At 44.8% G+C, this 20,551-nt stretch overlaps 1 protein-coding gene across 1 annotated transcript in view; it reads right to left on the bottom strand.

Moving 5' to 3' along the window:
* Positions 1-3,761: 3,761 nt before the first annotated feature.
* The window catches only part of UNK (unk zinc finger), a 42,587-nt gene continuing 25,797 nt past the window's right edge, over positions 3,762-20,551 (bottom strand). The window contains exons 8-17 of the mRNA XM_050319039.1: positions 20,318-20,460; positions 18,964-19,011; positions 17,882-18,082; positions 13,626-13,694; positions 12,793-12,967; positions 11,580-11,681; positions 9,910-10,098; positions 6,869-7,050; positions 6,080-6,337; positions 3,762-5,729 (exon numbers count right to left, since the gene is read on the bottom strand). Coding sequence (XP_050174996.1) covers positions 5,574-5,729; positions 6,080-6,337; positions 6,869-7,050; positions 9,910-10,098; positions 11,580-11,681; positions 12,793-12,967; positions 13,626-13,694; positions 17,882-18,082; positions 18,964-19,011; positions 20,318-20,460 — 1,523 coding nt within the window. The 3' untranslated portion in view covers positions 3,762-5,573. The remainder of the gene's footprint in view (positions 5,730-6,079; positions 6,338-6,868; positions 7,051-9,909; positions 10,099-11,579; positions 11,682-12,792; positions 12,968-13,625; positions 13,695-17,881; positions 18,083-18,963; positions 19,012-20,317; positions 20,461-20,551) is intronic.

The following is a 20,551-nucleotide window of genomic DNA, read 5'->3' as shown; positions in this document are numbered from 1 at the left end:
ACAGCAGGAGGGATTAAGGCTCCCAGGGAAACCATTTGCTGGCTTAGATCACTCGTTTCAGTGCAGAGAAATAATATTCCAGAGACAGGTCTGGGATTGCAGAGAGGCTGTTCCGGGGGGGGGGGTCATTTCAGCCGGGCTCAGCACGCCAAGCCTGAGCTTTGCAGCTCATTTGGAGTTGGCACCTCTTAACAACCCACCTCACGCTTCATTATGAGGCTTAACTACCCGAGGTTGTAGGTCTGAAGGTGTTTTTAGCTTATTTTTTAGCTCTTTGTTTAAAAATCGCTATATTCTCAACTGCCCTGGGCTGTCACCACCCAGGTGTGTCCCAGTGAGATGGTGGCAGGGGCTGACCTCTGTTTTGAGGATGTTTGCACTGTATTATTGAAGGTTTTTATTCAATGATTTCAGCTTAATTTTCGGCTCAGCTCCAGGCAGTTGGGTGGGTCTTTTCCCACCCCAAAAGAAATCGTATCTTTTTTACAAAGAAGGACTAATAAACCTTAATCAGGGTGTAAGTAACCCCATGGACCAGAGAACAGCCCAAGCATTAAAACATATGGCTTACAGCACAAAAAAACCAGCTCCTAGTAAATGCAAGACTGAGGAGGAAGAAATCATCCTCCTCATCCTGGTGAAGAACCCAACACAGGCAGATTGCTGGAACAGGAGAGGGAAGGGGATGGGCACTCACATTTACTGGTTTTTATTGTGTTACGAACAGTCTCTAATATAAACTGGGTGATTCAGATTATTGTTGTGATTGGACTGATGGGAAATGGTTGACACATCTTTGAAGCATTAATTAGACCTAAACTGAAAGGTAATTCTTGGATCCATAGGTAAGGCATGTTCTTTCTGGTGCCAACACATGAAACTCATTTGTATCTGCTGCAGCAGCCACAGAGGTACTGGCTCACCTCTGCCCAGCCTGGCTTCTTCCAGGACAGAAATCCATGTCCAATCCAAGAATATCAGTGACAAAACCACCTTTTCTTGTTGTTTTGCCATTTCCAAAGGGGTCTCTGACCAACCTAACTGCACCCCACCAATATTCCCCCTTTTCCACAGCGCCTCGATGAGAAAGGTGAAAGGCAACCCCCTGAAAAAAGGGGGCTTGATCCAGAAGGGAGAAATTATTCTTGGTTGTGTGAAAGGGAAAAGGCAAAAGTGGCCATGGATCTGCTGTTTTGAGGGCTCCACAGCCCAGGCCTCCCCACATCCAGCCGGGCACGCACGCGCACACACACGCACACACCGCTTTGGTTTATAATTTTTTTTTTCTTAGCAAAAAAATAAAAATTTATTGTCCTCTAAAAAAAAAAAAAAAAGAAAAAAGAAAAAAAAATCCATCCTGCCCTTGGAAACTGTGACACAGATTGAGTTCTTTCCAGCCCCACATGCAAATTCACTCTGCCAAGAAAAGAGTCTAAACCAGGTTTCCGACAGCCAAAACACATATTTACAGAGTACGAGAGAACGACAGCTGAAATCACAGTTCTATACATGGAATCAACAACACGTTTTACACCACTGATCACCATTCTGCCAACTTCTACACGGACTAGGGGCGCTTCTGCCCAGTGCCCTTCCTCCTGGGGAAAGCAGGGAAGGGACTGGGCAAGAATTGCCACCAGAAATACTGCAGTGTGTATTATTATTATTTCTTTTAAAACGTATACTGTATTTATTTTGTTTTAACATTGGAAGCTACGGAGTGGGGAAGCCCCAGAAATCTCTCCGATGCAGTCACTACTTTGCAGGAATACTTCACCTTTAAAATACTAGGTTTTACATCAGTAACATCTATTTTGCTGTTGGCCATCACTCCAAGGATTATTATAACTCTGGAGGAAAACACTGGTAATATTCTTCCTTCTCAGATGGGGGAAAAGGAGGAAGAGAGGAGGTTTGGAGGCTGGTGGAACAGCAATGGATGACTGAGTCCATTCAGTGTTATGGGCTTCCTCCCAGGGTAAGGAATTCTCTTCATTGTCTCAGCTGCACAAGCCTTGCAAGTGGCTCAGGTTCAGCTTCAGAGATGCACAGAAAGTGTAAAACCCTTCAGCAGGGGATCAGCTGCACTGACCCCCCAGGGGTGGGGATCTGCTTAAGGAAATGTGCTCCAGCTCCGAGACCTTTCCCAGGTCCCTCCTGTGTCACCGGGTCTTTGCTACTGCTGGCACATGGCTACAGCATCTAGGGCTGGAGATGAGCTGAAAGTGCTCCTGTTAGCCCAAAATGATCAGATCCTTCAGCTCCTGGCTCTCATCTACAGCTCCAGCCTTGCTTTTTGCTCTCCATTTACCCAGCATAGTGTTGCCCCAAGCCAGCTGCTTCTAGATTGGTTTTCCATAATAATGTAAAAATTTACTGACCTTTAGGATACTGTGGTTTCACAACACAACCACAACTCCCTTCCCCCAGCCTCTTCATCCAGAAGCGCCTGACCTACAGAATTAGTCACCGAGGTTCAACACTTCTGAAGCTCCCAAAACTCGGGGGAGGAAAATGTCATTGTCCAATAAGGAGTCTGTGTGAGGAGGCAGCACCCAGACGTGCTCAGGGCTGGGCTGCTCCTCAGGGAGCCTCGTGGAGCCAAACTTGGTGTTTAAGCCCCCTCAGTTGTGCCTTGTTACTGTGTGTCCTGTAAAGGGAGCTCCTGCTTCAGAAGGAAGCCTGACAGTACGTGACAGGGGCTGCACTTGTATTAGCACCAGGTTTATTTCAGCTCTTTTCACACCGTACAGAAGCTGATCACAGGCTTCTTAAGCCTTAACTGCAGTGCTGTGATTATGGTTTGTCCTTCCTGCCTAGGGCAGGCAGCAAAAAACTGGAGTGGGTCAGGAATGCTGCCCCTTCCCCCTGCTCTCGCCTCATTTGGTTTGGAAATTGTCATAAAAGTGGCCCCCCAGAACATTCACAAAATATGCAAAGATGAAGTTCTCTTTTCCATCTGATGCTTAAGAAAATAAATTCACATTTCAGATACTCCTTTTTCTTTCTTTTTTTTTTTTTTTTTTAAGCAGCAAACAAATTAATAAAAACCTAAATTTAGGAAGTGTTTCTTCAAGAACCAGAGGAAAGTGAGAAACAGTCTATGTGCTTGTGCAAAGAGAGTGCTGAGGGAGGTTGGGGTGGGGGCAAGGGAATGGTCGAGTGTTAATTCCTTCAGGCTGTTCTGCCATGAGTGCAGTGTGGCAATGGAAAGTCAAAATTTAAGGGCCACAAACAGGTGAAATTTTGAATTCTTTGGTCCTTCAGTGTAAGTTTTAAAACAGAGAAACTGTTTTACTCAAAAGGGAAAAACATATTTTCTCTGGCCTGGAATTCTCCTTGTACCCCCTCCCTGCCTAAGCAAACGCACCCCAATGGAAACTGGGGGGGCAAACAGCTCTTCCTCCTCAACCCCCCAGCTCTGCATCACCCCGTGCCTGGAATTCCCGTGGACACAGCCCCGAGGTGCCTCCAGGGGACCAAATTCCAGCTGAAGGGACAAAGAGCCCCTGTGGGAACGGCTGCAGTCACAGGGCTGGTGCTGGACAGCTCTGACAACAGAGGGTTGGCAAAAGGCAGCATCACCCTGAGCAGCCCCCGGGGGGGCAGAGGAGCAGATAAACCCCCACGCTCATAAAAAGTGTTACAAACCATAGCCAAAACGGGCTGATCAGCTCTGCTGCTTATAAATATTAAAGTCCTGATTCAAGAGTTTATTTCCTATGATTTAAGTTAGTTACAAAAAAAAAACAACCCAAAACTTTTTAGTAAATTTTTTATCTTAATTGGGCTTTTTTTCCTCCTCCCCCCCCACTTTTAAAATTTTTTTTATTATTTTTTATTTTTCCTAAAAAAAAAGAGAAATGTTCACGTATTTTAATAAAAGGTCTTTCCTTAAGATCAGACCAAGGCAGATGTGCTGCCCCATGGCACAGACATTCAAAGGCTATAACCAAACAACATAGCCACAATAGTCACTCAACAGTGTCTCTCCATTAAAAAAAAAAATTAAAAAAAAATTGATGCTAGTTACAATAAAATACACATGGAAAAAAAAAAAAGCATTTTTACCAAAAAAACCCAAAAACAAGTTAATGGGAAAACATAAAAAAAGAACTACACAGAGCTGCACTTAAGAGATCATCTGGGAATGCATATTAACCCCTTCCATGGAGAGGAAAGGTGGAATTATGGAAGCAAACCTAATTATGTGTTTGTATTAAATATGAAGCTTTCTGAGAGGCTCTGGTAAAAATTCATTTTTCCTACAATAGTGGGCTGCTGGAGGTTCCAGTGCTTTTCCAGGTCAGGGAGGGGCAGCATGGGAGCATCCCTGTGCAAAATAAAAATGTTTAGTCCAACTGAGTGGCCTTTTGGTTGAGATCCCAGCAGGTTACTGCAATCCACCTGATGTGAAAATCCAATGGACACACCAGTAAGGAAAAAGTCACAGGAAAGCTCAGCTGCTGGACAGGAAAAGGTGGTGGCATTTCCCTGGCCCGCTGGACTTTCTGTCACCACACACACCTCTAACACGAGGCTTTCTGGAGCCAGCAGTCCACAAACCAACCTTGAGCTGCTGACACAGGCAACATCAGCTCCCTTTAACAAAACTCAGCCTACCTGGAAATGGTTCATGCACTTCAGCAGTGACTACAAATCAGGTCCCTGTGGTTAAAACAAAACTGATCTGGTCTGAAACAGTAAAAAACCTCTAGACAGCCACCAGACAAAGGGGTGCCTGGAGAGAACTAACCTCTGCATCCAAATTTCCTTCATAAAGGGCTTTAGCTGACCCAAGGGCAATACTTTTAAGGCTGCTCAGACCTGGAACATGTTGGCTGTATCAGCAATGAACACCAGTCATTGAATTTTTGGGGCTTGGCTTGCTCTAGGTCCAATAGAATTTATTTTTTTTTCCCTCTTTTCTTCTTTTCATACAAATATACAAAGAGCGTAAAAAAATTTAAAAAGTGAACTTTGCTGCTTAAATGACAGACAAAGTTCCTGCACATTCAGAGATGGGCAACGTGAGGCCCACCAGGCAGAGCTTCCATCAGGGAGGACGGCTTTAACCAAGCTGGGTCAGTGAAAGAGCAGGGGGACCGAAGGCATGAACGAGTCATTTCAATCCACCTCGATCCACCCCGCGATCTCAACTCTTCCTCTGGAAAGCACATGGAAGCCCCTCTTGCCCACTCTAAGTCCTTCTGGAAATAGTCAAAAATTTGTTATCACCTAAATAGAAAAGAGGAGAAACACAGACTCTTTGCAAATGGCCCTTTGATCTGTATTAAAAACAGCTCTCAAAGTTCATCAAGAGTTAGAATTAGTGGGGCACGGGTGAGGGGCAGTTTAGATACGGGATGTAAAATATTAAAAAGTGCTCTGCAACTAATTTTTTTTGTTTCATGTGTGTATGTGCCCGTGTGTGCACATCCCTACACATGCACAGACGTGCACATACACACACATATATACATATATATATATACACATACATATATATATGTACGTATGTATAAAGTTAAAAAGTTCTATACGATATGATTAGAACGAGTGTCCTTGGAAGGTCACGACTGGAGAGAGTGGGGCCTGTTGGGATGGCAGATGGGGCACTCGCCCTCCTCGGCGCAGGTTTCACACAGCACTGCGTGTTGGCACGGTAACACCACCCGGTTCTCCTCCTGACACTTAAGGCATTTCACTGACTGCATCTGAAATACCGCCTGCAAGAGAGGGGGACAGGGCACAGCGTCAGCAAAGGGGGCTGCACGGTTTAGGGGGCAGCAGGGAAGGACATGCAGCTGTCCATCTCCTGAAGGAAAAGCAAAGCAGCCATGGCACAATGCCTTTTAGGACCTTTAGGATCAGCAGAGGAGCTTAGATTGACTCAAACTCTGTACTTGAGGCATAAAGATGGAGGCATTTTCCTGTAAGCTGGCTAAAACTCACTGTGGTTACATAAGCTGGAAGCGCTCTGATAGGCTCCTGATTTCTGGCTAGATTAAAGGAAAGGGGAAAAGCTGAGATCTGCAGGAGCACAGGGAGCAGAGCCCTGCAAACCCCCGGCACTCACCTTGTCGACCTTCTCCAGGTTTGCCCGCAGCTGCTTCTGAAGGGTGTACAGCGACGAGAGCGAGAGCGTCTCCAGGTCAGAGAAGGAGCGCAGGAACTGCGGGTCCTGGCCCGTGTGGATCCTCTCCAGCTCCTCCTGCAGTTTCTTCACTTGCAGCTCCAAGGCTTCCCTCTGCTCCCGGGCCAGTTCACATTCCATGTTAGCTGTGTTGGCGCGATCATTTGCTTCCTCTGCCTCCTTTTTCCAAGCATCACAAGCCTACAAGTTCCAACAAAGAGGGTAAAAGAAGCATCCTGAAAACTCGGACTCCCAAGAGAATTCCAGGTAAAAGTATCCATTTCCATACACTCCTCACCAGGTCTGTCCAACCTGCCCTGCTCCCAAATTCTGAAACATGTCTGGAGCTTTGCTTCAAGGTGCTGCTCATTGCAGACATCCCATCTGGCTGGGCTGTGGTTCTACACATCTGGCTCACACCGTTAAAGGGGATGAACTTTGCATGCTGACAGATTACCGTGGATCAAAGTCAACAGGCAGGTCTCAGACACTGTCCAGTGCCTCAGTGCATCTGTTATGACACCTGGCCTTGCACTCCCAGCACCTGAACACATCAGGCATGGTGATTCAGCCCCTCCTTCCAAGGGAGGGGAAAGAATGAGAATGCTGAAGAGAATCTGTAAAACCTACAGCTCTATCCATCACCTCAGTGTCTGGAGAGCTCCTGTTGAAAGGCTGACACCCTCCTACTCTACACTCCCTAATCCTTGTTCCCAGGAGTTGCCCAAGTACCTGTTTGGCTTGTTTCCAAGACTCTTCCCACTGCTTTATTGTGCTGTTGGCCTCATCCAGTTCTTGTCGTAGCCGTGCCAGCTCCGCAGCACCTGGACCTGACAGAAATGCAGGTGAGGTACTGGGCGAAAAACTCCCCGAAGCAAAGTGTTCCCATATGCTGCTGTTCATCCCATTTAAACCTGTTTCACAGGGAAATAGAGAGGGTTATGTCACAGGTGCTGGCAATTTCCCCCATTTCCTCCCTACCCCTGTGAAATCCAGGCTTCAAAAACGTGTCAACAGGATAAAAAGTTCATCTGAAGGATCGGTTTCATCCCCAGGACCCCAGAGTCCATCACAGAGGAACTTTATAGGGAAATTTCACACCATTAAGCCTCATCTGTAGTGGAGGACCCATGATACTGAGTGGAGGCAACTCTTGAATCAGACTGCTTTTAGAAGCATCAGTTTTACAGCAGAGCTGACGATCAGCTGGAATCCCCCTTCTCACAGGAGAACCCACGACCTGCTACTACATTCCCACTTTTCCATGCAGCACAGCCACCACAGTCGGTTCACACAGCCCAGGCGGTGCTTCCTCTCACACTGCACCCTGAGAAACTCCTGCTTTTGGCTCCTCAGCTTGGGGCTTAGAAAAGGAGTCCCACTTGCAAACAGTGACATGAAAATGCTCCAAGTCACCACTGTTTCTGCGTGCAAAAAACACAACCAACTGGAAAATCCTGTTTATAAAAAGGTAGAGAGACAACAGTATCTACATCAGCTTCATCCTCAGCAGAGTTCTAGCCCAGAGCTAGTGAACAGCATCAGAGAAGACTAACTAACCACCTCCCTATTTTAGCTTGTTCCAATGAATTCTCTTTTCAGGAAGAAATTCAAGGCTTAGGAGACAAAGCAGTGGGAAATCAGTTGTAGACAAAACCAGCTATTTTTCCACTGAGTCCAATGTTTGTACTCTCTTAATAACAAAAATATTTTCACTTAAAATAATTACCCACACTTTGTACTCAGGGGAGAACTAGTAGGAAAAGGTAATATTGGGACAGTGTGGACTCTTACCCACACAGTTTGCTCCAGTTTGATGTGGGAATCATTTTCATGTTATGGTGCTCACCACTGGCTGTGAACATTCCTAAATTAAGTTGCAAGTGATAATTCTGATCTTAGAGCAGCTGAACTGTGTCTGCAAGTGAGCCCTGGAGCCAACAGACTCTCACCCAGGTCTAACCCAGCACCACTGACTTCCCATTTAGTACAAGCCAAGACACAAATAGTTACAAAAATACAGTTGAAAAATAGTAACTTGTCTTCAGCAAGGGCTCAAGGCACATTAACAACTCATTTAGCAGAGCAGCAAAGGATCTTTGCTGGCTCAGGCCACTTAGCAGAGGTCATTTCAGCTGCTCTGAACGGTGCTCAGTCAAAAGCAAGAAGTTTTAATGGAATCCCGACTCACATTCTGTTTTTAAACTTCAGTTTTCTTGAATGGGAATCTAGCACTAAGTGGGATGCTGGCAAGCCACAAATTCTGCCATAATGCTGATCAAGCTGATCTTGCAATTTGTTTTTACTCCCTCTTTCCACCTGCTGTTCTCATTTCACATCTGAAGTCTCAAGCCTCTTTGGTCAGGAATGCCTTCTCTGCACATTTTGCATTAGCACAGTGGAAACCAGCCCAGGACTAGGTATTTTTAACTCAATTGCAACAAAAAAAGTAATAACTACACACTCTACACGTTACTTATGTGCATTCAGTAATTTACATGGAACAGACAGATTCCAGATTGCCAACTGCTGGGTAACTATTTCTATAATCTTCTCAAAACCTCACCAACTGGTATTTCAGGAAAATATCTAACCTTTTCCTTATAAATAAATTATTAAAATGCATTTGTGAATCTCTTGCATTTTTTTTTGCCTTTTATTTGCCTAAATACACAGTCAGGATAAAATATAAAACTCTTATTTCTTCTGAAATTAAAAGCAGGCCTTATCAGCAATTTTTCATTTCCTTACTGAAACAGGGACAAACAGCCAACTTCAACCCTAATTAATAGCTGAGATAGCCTCTGATGTCTCTTATTACAGTAATTGTAAAAGCTGCTAAAGCCAAACAAACAGCAATGACAAGCATGGAAACATGGGTTTGGGCTGTGCAAACAAGGGATGCAGTTACACAGATAAGTGCATGCAGAAATAGATTACAAAAGCATGTAATCGTTTTATTAGGTTAAGCTGAATATTAGAGATTAAAGTGTATCTCAAATTTGAAGAGGCATTTATGTCTAGCATCAATAGAGAGAATTAATATTTACTGTTATTAAGAGAAATGAGCAGAACTGGTGTCACTGTAGCCTGGAGCCCAAACAGTTTTATTTCTCATGGCAACCCTGTGTCTTGGTAACAAAATAGTTTGTCCCCTCAGTTCCCAGTTCTTCCTGATACAGCTGAAGCTTCAAAGTAGTTTCTCCTCCCTTCACTCCTTCATACAGGAAAGAGATTCTTCAAGGAGGGGAAGGAGCCAAGGGGACAAAGCTGGAAAAATAACTTTTTGCAAAGTCCATACTGCAAAACTGGTGCAGAGCATCAAATAGGGGAAAAATGACAATGTCCCAAGCCTGCTCTAGAGCTCCCAGAAGCCAACCTGACCCATAAGCAGCCCCAAAGGCAACCTGCAATCCCTACCTTAAATAAGCAAAGCTGGGGACCCAGCTCTGAGTTTTACATGAAGTCTCAGCACAGAACTGTTGGCAGGAAAAGGCAGAGCTCTTTTCCCTGAAAGGCATCATCAGAGCAAGTCAATTAACCTATCTGCCCCTTTTCCTCAGCCTAGAAAGAGAGAAAGTAGAGGGAATTGCTCTCTTGCTCACAAGGTATTAGCTGATTTTGGGAAAAGCAGCTTCTAGTACCGTTGCTGGGAAGAAGAGATACAAATGACAGCAGTGAAACAACACATTAAAATTAAAGCCAACTTAAAAGAAAATACTTACATGGCACAGACAGGCATGTACATGGGGACACACACACTGTGCATTTACCTAATGATCCATGAGAAGCTGATGTCCCCAGGAACGTGTTTTCTGATTGGCTTAAGTGTCCCTGGGGCTGATGGAGGAAATGCGATGAGAGGCTGACCGGTGGAGAAGGAGAGGCAGAGTGAAAGGAGGCAGAGCTTCCAAGGGACCCGGGGATATTTACAGGAGCAGAACTTTGCAGCAAACTCCCACCTGGACAAAGAACACACAGAGAGGATGGCTATGTATGACCATGAGGTGTGGGCACAGGGCAGGAGTTCAGAGCAGAAGGCAGTAGGTTCCCTTTCTCCTCCCTAAGCCCCTCGGGATTCCCTCCACTTCTCCTCGTGTTTCATTCCCCTCTTGGCCTTTAAGAGGAGCACTGAAGCTGCCATCCCGTGACCCATGCAGGTTAAGGCCCTGCAGAATTCAATGGATCATTCTTTCACTGGCCAAAGCAACAGCAGGTTTTGTGAGCAGAGTTCAGTCCCTGTCAGTCTGCAGAAGATGAATTTGGTAAAATACTCTATCACGAAAAATTCACTGCTAAAACATGTGTCTCTGCCTCTAATACGTCCAAACAACCTGTAATGAGAAGACTATCATGCTGGGTGAGGTCATGATCTTAACCACTAAAAATCAGTGACTAGCTTTAGTTAGTTCAGACATACCTGAGTGCCTGGATCTCTCAGTAATAAAAAACCCAAATAAACGAAAGCCTAAGCTCAAAAGACATCAACTTTCCTTACACAAGAGGTTATTCTGCCTGCCACACAGATTAAGGGAGGTCTCAGCCCTGCTCCCTCCTCAGAAGATCCCTAGGTAACACCAGCCCTGATGGGAAGAGAAAGAGAAGGAGGATCCCTAAGGCACTGCAGATGGGGAGCAGCAGAAGCAGGGTTGGCAGCAGACAGGTACAGTAAACTCTCCCACCAGGCTCTATCCTTTGGCAGGGAAGTGGAAGTGATATTCTTAGGGTTCTTTCCAACAGCTCCCTTCCTACCTCTCCAGCTCCAGGCAGCGCAGTTCCCTTGGAAACCTGACAAGCAGAGTCAGCTCCCGTTCAAACACCTGCTTTACACAGCAAGGGTAGCCAAAAACTACAACCACTGCCACAAAGTTACATTTCGTGTTTCCCTGGACACCCATCAGAGACAGGCAGAAGAGGCCTTAGCCTACCTCCACATATCAAAATGAGACAGACATCACAGGAATCAAATCAGCAGACCATGATGACACTCTGTGACAGATGGATGGCATTACCAGGTCAGTGAGTTTCCTCTTACAGCTAAGGGAGAGCTTTCTGCTTAAGGTGCAAATTGTTATGCTTTGGTTTTTAAATGTATCAGATGCCTTCTAGAGTCCACTTACACACTCAAAAAAAAGAAAAAAAAAAAAAAAGGAAAAAAAAAAAAAAAAAAAAAAAAGGAGAAAAAAATCAAGCAAGTCCCATTCAGTCTCAAGAAACATCCCCAAGACATCTGGGCCCAATGGCAACAACTCAGCTCTGCTAGTCAGTAAGGGCAAGCTCTCACTTCAAAGATGCTCAGGGGTTGCCAGAGTTTGTTATAATTGCTGTTTTAACCAATGTTATTTCGGGACTGGTTTTAGAGCTTGGTTGGGCTGGCTCCACTGAGGTGACTGGGCAACACTGCTTGGCAGAAGATAAAGAAAGCTCTGTTGCTTTCATGTACCTATCATGATGCCACTCGTGTGGGGCACTGTGCTGCTGTCAAATGTCTTCTCCAGGGCAGCCACTCCGAATTCATTCAGGTCCAGGTCATCCAAGGCAGACTCTGCCAGACACAGAGGTACCAATTATGTTATAAAGGACCAACAACTTCAAGAGATAGGATGGCCCAAAGAGCCTACATGCAGAGGAGCCTGCACTCTCTATTTGTCAGGGCCCTACTCTACGCCCTGTTCCGAGATTGTTTGGCAGAAGAGTCATGGGCAGCTTTTCAATTCAGGTTCTTTTACCTGATCTGATTTCTTTTTGTCTCAAAGTCTTCCCAAATGTTTTATGAGAACAAAAATCTCATGAAATAACAGCAGATCCCATAACCCTTCCCCAAACTGCTCTCATAAATCTGTTTCTAATTATGAAGGAACGCTGGCTGATGGCATGTCTGGGTCTGGTTCGTGCTTTGTCCCTACCTTCCCAAAAAGTAGAAGGGGAAGACTGAAAAACATCTCTGAGGTTCAAAGATAGGGTAAAATAAAGCTTATTAATGCCTGCAAGGGTTATATCTGTTTGAACATGCCTCATCACTAATGATGATCAATATAATTCCATCCCACACATGCCCACTCATTTCTATTATTATTTTTATCAAATTAGTGAGATCACCTCAGAAATGTTATATTTAATTAAAAAAAAAATGAAAAAAAGAAAAAAGAAAAACGGGTGACCAAAAAACCTGTACCTATCTAAGAGTGACTCCACTCTCTGGATTCTCATATTCTCCTTTTTCTTTCAGCCTCTGTCCTACACTCTATGAAGGGCAAGTCTTTACAATCTACCTGGTGGCAGCCCTGGCTATAAAACTGTCATTTAGAACATAAGGGATTGTAACTGTGGAAAAATGCCCCTGTGATTTCCTGCCTAGTCCAAGACCTCTTTGTCACTTTGACAAAACCTAAAACTAAGGCCCTTTACAACCACGTGACATTCTGAGTAAGTGGCTCAGAGGCCTTCAGTTGGTCCCGTGGGTGAATTTCATCCATAACGACCTGCAGAAAACATCAGATGTGTCACAGCCACAGAACAAGCCTCGGGAATCCGCCAGCACTGACAGAGACGGAAAACTGGAGGTCACTGGAACACCCACGATATTCCAACTCTCGTACCTGGCGCTCCGAGCCTGAGGAAGCCCTACCAGCACGAGTGAAAAAAAGCAAAGTTACCTATGACAGACTCAACGGTGTCACTGGTTGGGTAGAAGGGAAGGGCATTGGCATTCATGCCTGGAATGCTGCTGGTGCCAGCAGGGCTCGGGGGTGTTGCAGCCAGACTGGAGGTGATACTAGAGGAGATGCTGGATGTCAGCGGGCTCCCCACTGGGAGAATACCCAGAATGTCCTGAAACAAGAGTTTGAAAAGGGAAAGAGGAAGGAAATAAAACATCTTTATAGAAGAACCCCTTCAGAAGCATGCAGGAACGAGCCAAAGATCAGCAGCAAACCTGCTTCCTGCCTGCTTCCAACCTGACAGATGGCTACTACTGGGCGGGGGGTGGGGAGAGATTAACAGCTTTTCTTTAATTTCTATCGACTGTTCTCCATTTCATGTCCCTCCCCCAGTATTCTAAACATCTTTCAGGCTGCCCCAGAATTAACTCCTATGACTCACAGGTTGCATGCAATCACAGCCAAGGGCCACACAATCACTCACTCAGTTCAGCACACGACTTAGAACCTGATATTAAATTCCCTTTGCCAAATCCTTGAACTTAGATGACTCCAGAGATCCATTCCAGCTCAATTTTCTGTAATTTGAAGACTCTCTCCAGCACGGTCCAGCCCTCTGAATCCATCCTGAATTCATTCAGGTCTAACTACTCACAAATAACACCTCCAGCAAATCATCCCATCCTCATAAAGTAATCCCTCCAGCTGAGCATCCCTAATGGTGTCTGGACTGTTATTTACTCCCTGCAGAGCTGTCTGGATCCACAGAGATTTCTCAGTGCTGGTGGAAGCGCTGAGCTGTGTTCAGAGCCCTGCTGGCAGTACCGTACCTGTTTGGGCTGTAACAAAGGTTGCTCCTGGCTCCTGTGTTCCAGTGAGTGGGACTTCATTTTTGCTTGCTGCAGTGAAGAAACGAAACAAAAAGATAAGCAGAGGGATTATTTAGCAAAATTTAAAATGGGAAACACAGTCCACTCCTCTCTGGGTCTGCTCAAGGCACTAGAGAATATGGAGAGAGGGAAAGCACAGCAAACTGAAAACACTCCAAGTAATTTATGCTTTCTGTACACCCAGACATCACTCCTAGAGTTATGCAAAGACTTGTCACGCTGACATTTGCCTTCAGTGCTGCTCTAAGTCCCCTGCTACCACAAAGCACATCCTAAGAACCAAGATCAAAAATGAATTATTTTGCCTTGCTATAACTAACTCATCAGCCCTACTAGCATCTAAAAATCAGAAAGGGCCAGAAATGGTGGGAGGCATACTACATTTTTAAATTATGTAAATATTCTTCAGTTTGGGGAAAATAAAGTCTGTAGATTATGTTTTCTCTCAAACTCTTCCAGCTCCCAACTAGGACTGCAAAGTAAAATACAGTGATAACTAATTAACTTTCAAAACAACATCATCAAAACTGATTTTATAAAAAATCCTTCCCCCATCCATTAACATGAGAGCTCAAAGCTATAAAACATAAGTGAGGTTAAGACTGCCTGGAATTGCAAAAAATTCACAGTGCCAACATACATTTAGAATTCCACTATCCAGCCTAAAAATTCAGCTTAAGGACCTTCCAGCACTATATCCTTAACGGATATCAACTCTCTTGCCTTGCAACATCAGTCAATTCTGATGGAACTCAGTTGGGAAGGAAGTGGCCTCGGGAGCCTGACAGTGTGTAACGGTCTGTCTGCAGACCTTGCTCCCTTCCTCCCATGCTGTGACACGGCACAGGGAGATCAATCACAGCCCCTGGGCACAGAGAGGGAGCAAAAAAAAAGTACTGAAAGCCAGTGCTGCTTGTTTACTCCCTCTCCAGCCTCCCCAGTCTGAAACACAGACGTATTCCAGGCATGAAGTGCACACGATGGTTTTTATCCCAAATGCAGGCAAGGCACCATCTCAGCAGGGAGATGTGGAACAGCAGCACACCACGCTGACCTGAAGTGATATGCCTTGACTTTTTGGCTTAAACAGTCCCATGACAAAGATAAATGATTGCTGGAGAGGGATGGTATAACCAGACAGGCGAAAGAGCAGCGGAAGAATTCATCCCTTGGTTTTACTCCATTAAATCATTTCCCCTGCTCAGCTGCACGCCTGTGGGCAGATGGGGAGGTCAAAGCCTGGCAGCCAGGCAGTTGAGATACGGACACAAAGATCCTTCTGCAGTGGGTACCACTCTCTCACGCTTCCCTGAACAACATGCAGTGTGTTTACACACAGCAGAACTGCCACTGAACCCATCACGGGCTTGTTCTCCTTTGTGAGCGGGAGCTGCGTTAACGTGAGTGCCTCTGTGTGTGTCTGATAACACGCCTGCTACATTATCCAACACATCCCTGCCCCCCCCACACTCCTGTGAACACAAAACGTGCTATCACAGACGTCACAGCTGAAGGGAAGGCACATACACAGCCGTGCCCCCACTGAGAGGCTTCCTGCCAACGTAGGGAGGTTGCTCTGCTGCAGTTAACTCTGACTGGAAGGGGTTTTTTCCCTTTAAGGAGGAGAAAAGTGAACCCATTTCCACGTTAGTCCCAATTCCCACTGCCTTGAATTCACAAAACACGAGCAAACCAAATGTCACCACTAAGCCAGTCTCCTTTAGCTCTGAACAATATTAGAAAGGGCACATATCAAGACAAAAATTCAAGGGACAGGCTGAAATTCTCCAGCTCACTCTGTTGCAGTCAGGGAAGAGAACAAGGGACATAAATTATGAGTGAAACGAAATGTTTTCTGACCAGCATGGAACAAACCTACTGTGCTGTGTGTCAGGACTTGGGAACACCTCCTGGTTGTGGCATTCAAGTCCTTCCAGTGCAGCCAGCATTTTTCCAGCTTGCTAAATCTTTTGGGACTCGGGAAAAGTATTTTTAGCTTTAACTGCTGGCTCAGCCTTACCACAAACTATGTGGAATCTATTAAGACAGAAGGTGCATTTTTCATTCTAATAAGATAGAAACTATTTGTACTAATTCTACAGAGGAAAAACGACAAGCCCATTGTAGAGCTGAGCCAGAGTGACTCCAAGGTTTTTATGTAGGAGTTGACAAAGTTAAATGCCTAATTAGTGGTCCAATTTACAGGGTATATGAGAATCTCTGGTGCCCACTGCAGCCAAAGGGAATTACAGAAGATTTTAAAAAGTAAGTAATTACGGATTAAAATAAAATTAAATCAGGACACTTTTGAGACACCTAATTTTGTCTGTAGAAGCCTAGCACAAGGCAATTGTGATTACTTCTGTCTATACCTTAATAGCTATTTATTCCAGTCATTTAACACAGGTTTTGCTTAATTAAAGCCACATAATTAAGAAGCTATGTGAATACAGTATCTTTGTAGCACAGATCCAACTTCAGATATAAATACTCATCCTCTGGCCCTCCTTTTTAAAGTCCTATTCATGCTCCATCCCCTTTCTCCCTGGCTTAGGCTTGCTGCCCATTTTCTCCAAAGCAGGGCCTCCCTGGCACTCTGCCTCTGCTGGCAGCAGACAGGGGTTCTCTCAGTCCTTCAGCTCTGGGTTCACTCCTCCTTTGCAGCAGAGGCCACAGAGAACGAGGACATGCTTCTTCTTTTGTTTCTAAACAACTGTTACAAGCTGCTGTGCCCATGAGAAGTGCCAGGATCACAGCATGCTCTGCTCTTTACCCCCAAAGATGTGTTGCATCAATTTGCAGTTTCCTAAGCCACATCCCCGTTAAGCCAGACAATGGAAGCCTTTATAAGAGAGCACACATGCATATAGCTTAATCTGGATTTGTCACTGCATCATTTTAATTAGACTAAACAGTGTTCAGGACTTGGTCCTACTGCAAAGCTCAGTCATATTTTCCCAAAGCTGTAAAAATAAATAAAACAAACCCCATGGATTCTGCTTCTAAATTCAACTACTTCATGCAAGACCTTGTCTGGACGGGATACTTCCACTGTTTTCTCACAGCAGTGCAGTACAGAGGCAGCAGTACAGGCTCATTAAGGCTGACTTCTTTAATGTCACAGACAAGAGCTTAAACGTAGCCAGGCTGAAAGCAGCTCCTCTCTTCTCACTGTTCTCAGGCAACGCAGACTGGTTGTCTGAGTATTCTTATTCAATATTTTTTTGCAAAAGAACTTGGAGATATTTCTGCAGGCACCTCCTCATGCAAGTAGCTATTCCCTTCCCCCAGAATCAAGATGTTGTTCTATTACAATTACAGACCCAGTGAGAAACAAAAACTGAGACCGAAGCTCTGAGTTGGGCTCAGGTTGGAAGGGACGGTGCAGAGAAACTATTCATTGTAACATCAAGGAAGGAAATTCACAGTGAGAAGGTGACTGTGGAAAAGCTCATGTGTGGCAAAGAGATGGAAGAGACTGTCCCAGGCCTAAGGAGCACTATGAATAAGGAATGACACCAGGAAGAAGATTGGGGAAGTAGCAAGGCGAGACTGGGATAGCCAAAAGGGTTAAGAGGGAATGTCATTAAAAGATATGGGTTGGGTAAGATTCAGAGGATTCTTCAAATGAGAATGAAGAATTGAAATTTAATACAGAAGCCATAGGAGAGAGTCAAGGATCAGAATGATAGGGCCAGAGAGGCAAGACACAACTAACATGACATTTTTAATACACCAGAGAAATGAACAGTGAGAACAGAAGACAAACCAAGTCACAGAGGGAAAGGTAAGAGACCGGAGTGGGAACGGAGAAGGAAGGACGAGACAATGAGACAACACAGAGAAAGAAACAGCAACTCTTGGCAAGGATCTAAATATGGAAGAAGAAAGACCAAGAAGTGATGTGGGAAGCTACCAAGGGTCAACACAGGACAGGAGTTGTGAGGGGTTGGGAAAACAAGCACCAGCTCCACTTCCACAGAGTGTGTGATGGCAGCAAGGCAGACAAGAACGGATGTAAGATGAGAGGGGCTGGAAGGGAGGCTGAAAGCAACAGCAGAGATCTGGAAATGCACATGAGAACAGTGCTTTCCCACTCCTGTTCCATCGAATATAAAAACACAATCAAGCTAGACTGCGCAATCTCTGGTTCTTCCTCATCCCCCCAGCTCTTCCAGCCAATATTCCCTACTAACCTGGCATTTGAAACTCTTCAAATACTCGGCCCCCACCTGATCTTCTCGCTCAAACCCCGGTGCCTTCTTGTAGCTGCCGGCTGCTGTTACTGAGTCTGGAGGAAAACCAATGGTCTCCAAGCTGTGGGGCTTTCCAATGGCACCGGGAGGAGACCCACATATATTAGATGGGCTGCCAAGACTGCTGTTCCTACAAAGAATCTGACAGAAGGAACAAGTGTCAGGAAAGTACAGCCAGCCAAGAGCAATGACACGAAGGGGAGAGGCACCCCATGGAAGGGCTCAATTCACTTCACTGTTTGTAGATTGATTACACTGACGGTCAACAAAACTACACAAGCTTTCAGTAAACAGTAATTAAAAAAAAAAAAACAGGAAAAAGCTCCAATGGAGTTTTACAGTCCCACAATTATGGTTTTACTGTCGCTACCTTTCACTACAGCTCTAGTGACATTTATCCTTTTTTGAAGCCTCAGATGTGACTGATCCAACTTTCCAACTGACCATAACTCTCTTCTCTTTCCTTAGGCTACAGTGGATGCTGTCTGACTCTGGGTAGTAGTGTGGAACCTGGAAAGGTGCTCTGGCAGTCAGAACAACCAAACATACCTGAGCTATTGTGTAATATTGCATTTTTTGCTTTCCAGTTGGAAATCTGAAAGCTTTAATGCAGACATTAAAGCTGTATCAACAGCTGCATTAAAAAATCCTCAATGATTTCCAACAGTTCCATTCTTTGGACTAACACCAGGGACCACAATCACATGCAACAAGGCTAGTTTTGCACTGTAGATGAAGCCACAGACAGCAGTAAGATGAGCTTTAGAGAATGTGTCCACCTGGATCAATGCAAATATCCCATTTCTCTGGGACAAAAAACTATTCACCTGCACTGACAAGCATGACTGTGCTCCAGACATCACAGATTCAAATGTGGCACAGTCTGGGCTGGCATTAGGGGAAGAAAAAAAAAAAAAAAAAAAAGGGAAAAAAAAATGGAGCAGCCTACAATGTTTTGGGTTTATTTTTATCCAGACATTCTGCTGTCCACGCTTCCCTACAGTCGCAAAGATACTACTCACTGTGGTGGAGGTGGGGCTAGTTGGCAGAGTTCCTGATTTATTCCACACCTACAGTACAAATACAAAACAGAACAGGCCACGTGAGGCTGGCGGCTACAGGGACCCTTTTTTTTTTTTTTCCTCTGACTAATTCATCATGTAAAATGATCACCAGCAAAGCCATATTTGTTTGCAAGCTACATGCAGATGCCCTGTGGAGTGATGAAGTCACAGACAGACATGTGTTGCCATTTGGCACATAGCCAAGGATTAGGAAAGACTGTTTAAAAGACTAAGAGCCTGAGATAGAAAAGACCTAAACGGTCTAATAAGTAGGAGAGATCTTCAACTTCTCTGCAGCTTTCAGAGAATTTAGATGATATGTTCATAAGATGAAGGGGATTTGGTTTTTACTGCTTTCCACAGTGCTATTTAGTAAGAGACAATATTACATCCAGACTTTTCGAGATCTGTTTGGAATTCTAGCTGCAATCAAATTCAGCACAACTACGAACTGTTATGTTGGCTTTGGCACCAACAAAATCAAACTCAGCTTCTCTTTTGAAAGAGAGGGAATAAGATAAAACAGAGGTCCTAAATGAGTTCACCTCATTCTGACCAGTTTTAAATGAGTTAAACTTGTGTCATTTGACCTCCTCAAAACCTCAACCAACCATTTGAAAAGGTTACACACCTTATCAAGAGCAGTGCAAACAGGAAAGACTTAACAAACAGAAAAAAACCTAAGTAAAAATGTAGTCTTGCATTCCATGGGCCTCTTATCTGAGTATCTGTTCACCATTTAAACATCTCCCTTCTTGGATGGACAACTAAAATAAAGTATTACCAACAGTCTGGGGCACTACTTAACATGTTTTAGGGTTTAGCTATCCCCAGCAGTCGGAGAGGAAGGGAGCTAAGGATATCCTATAATGCAACACACAATATGCACAAGCTAAGCCTCTGAGATTACATATGTAAACAAACTCAATTGTAGTTATGTGCTTTGGAGGTTGTTGGCTCACAGCCTTTAATTAGAGGACTTGGAACCTAAGCCCAATATGTACCTCCAGACAGGAAGGAGTTGGGCTTCTTGTGCGGATGTATTCCACTTTCCTGAAAGCACATCAACAAACTCTGCACAGAAAGGAAGGCTTAGAAACTTTATAGAGGTTGAGAGGATGATACTAAAGCCACTGAATGTATGTTCCAAAAAAAAAAACATCTCTCTGAAAAGCGTGGAGCTGAGAACCAGAAGAAAAATCTCATATCCTTTGGGCTTTTGGATAGTTGAGATTTGTCTTCTTGGGAGACAAGAACAGTGACTCAGAGAAACCCAGACTACGGACAAGGCCTCTCCCCCAGGGCTACATACATTGCTAAGGTCTGGGGCGTGTGGGCTGGAAGGGCTGACTGGAACAGAATCCCCAGCTGCTGACGGCATGTACATCACCGGCCCTGGCTGCGTGGGGCTGGACACGGCCGAGGATTGCTGCAGATCTTCACTGAGGGCAGGCTCTGCAAGGGAGAAAAGCACAGGCAACATTACTCAAAGCTGTAAAACTGCAGTGGGGCACAAGACATTTAGGAACAAGAACACCTAGATACT

Source organism: Myiozetetes cayanensis, unplaced genomic scaffold, assembly GCF_022539395.1.
Source record: "Myiozetetes cayanensis isolate MyiCay16 unplaced genomic scaffold, myiCay2020 scf22, whole genome shotgun sequence".
In the NCBI taxonomy this organism is placed as follows: domain Eukaryota; kingdom Metazoa; phylum Chordata; class Aves; order Passeriformes; family Tyrannidae; genus Myiozetetes; species Myiozetetes cayanensis.
Note: the sequence above shows the minus strand (reverse complement) of the source record. Positions and strands in the feature narration are given on the sequence as shown.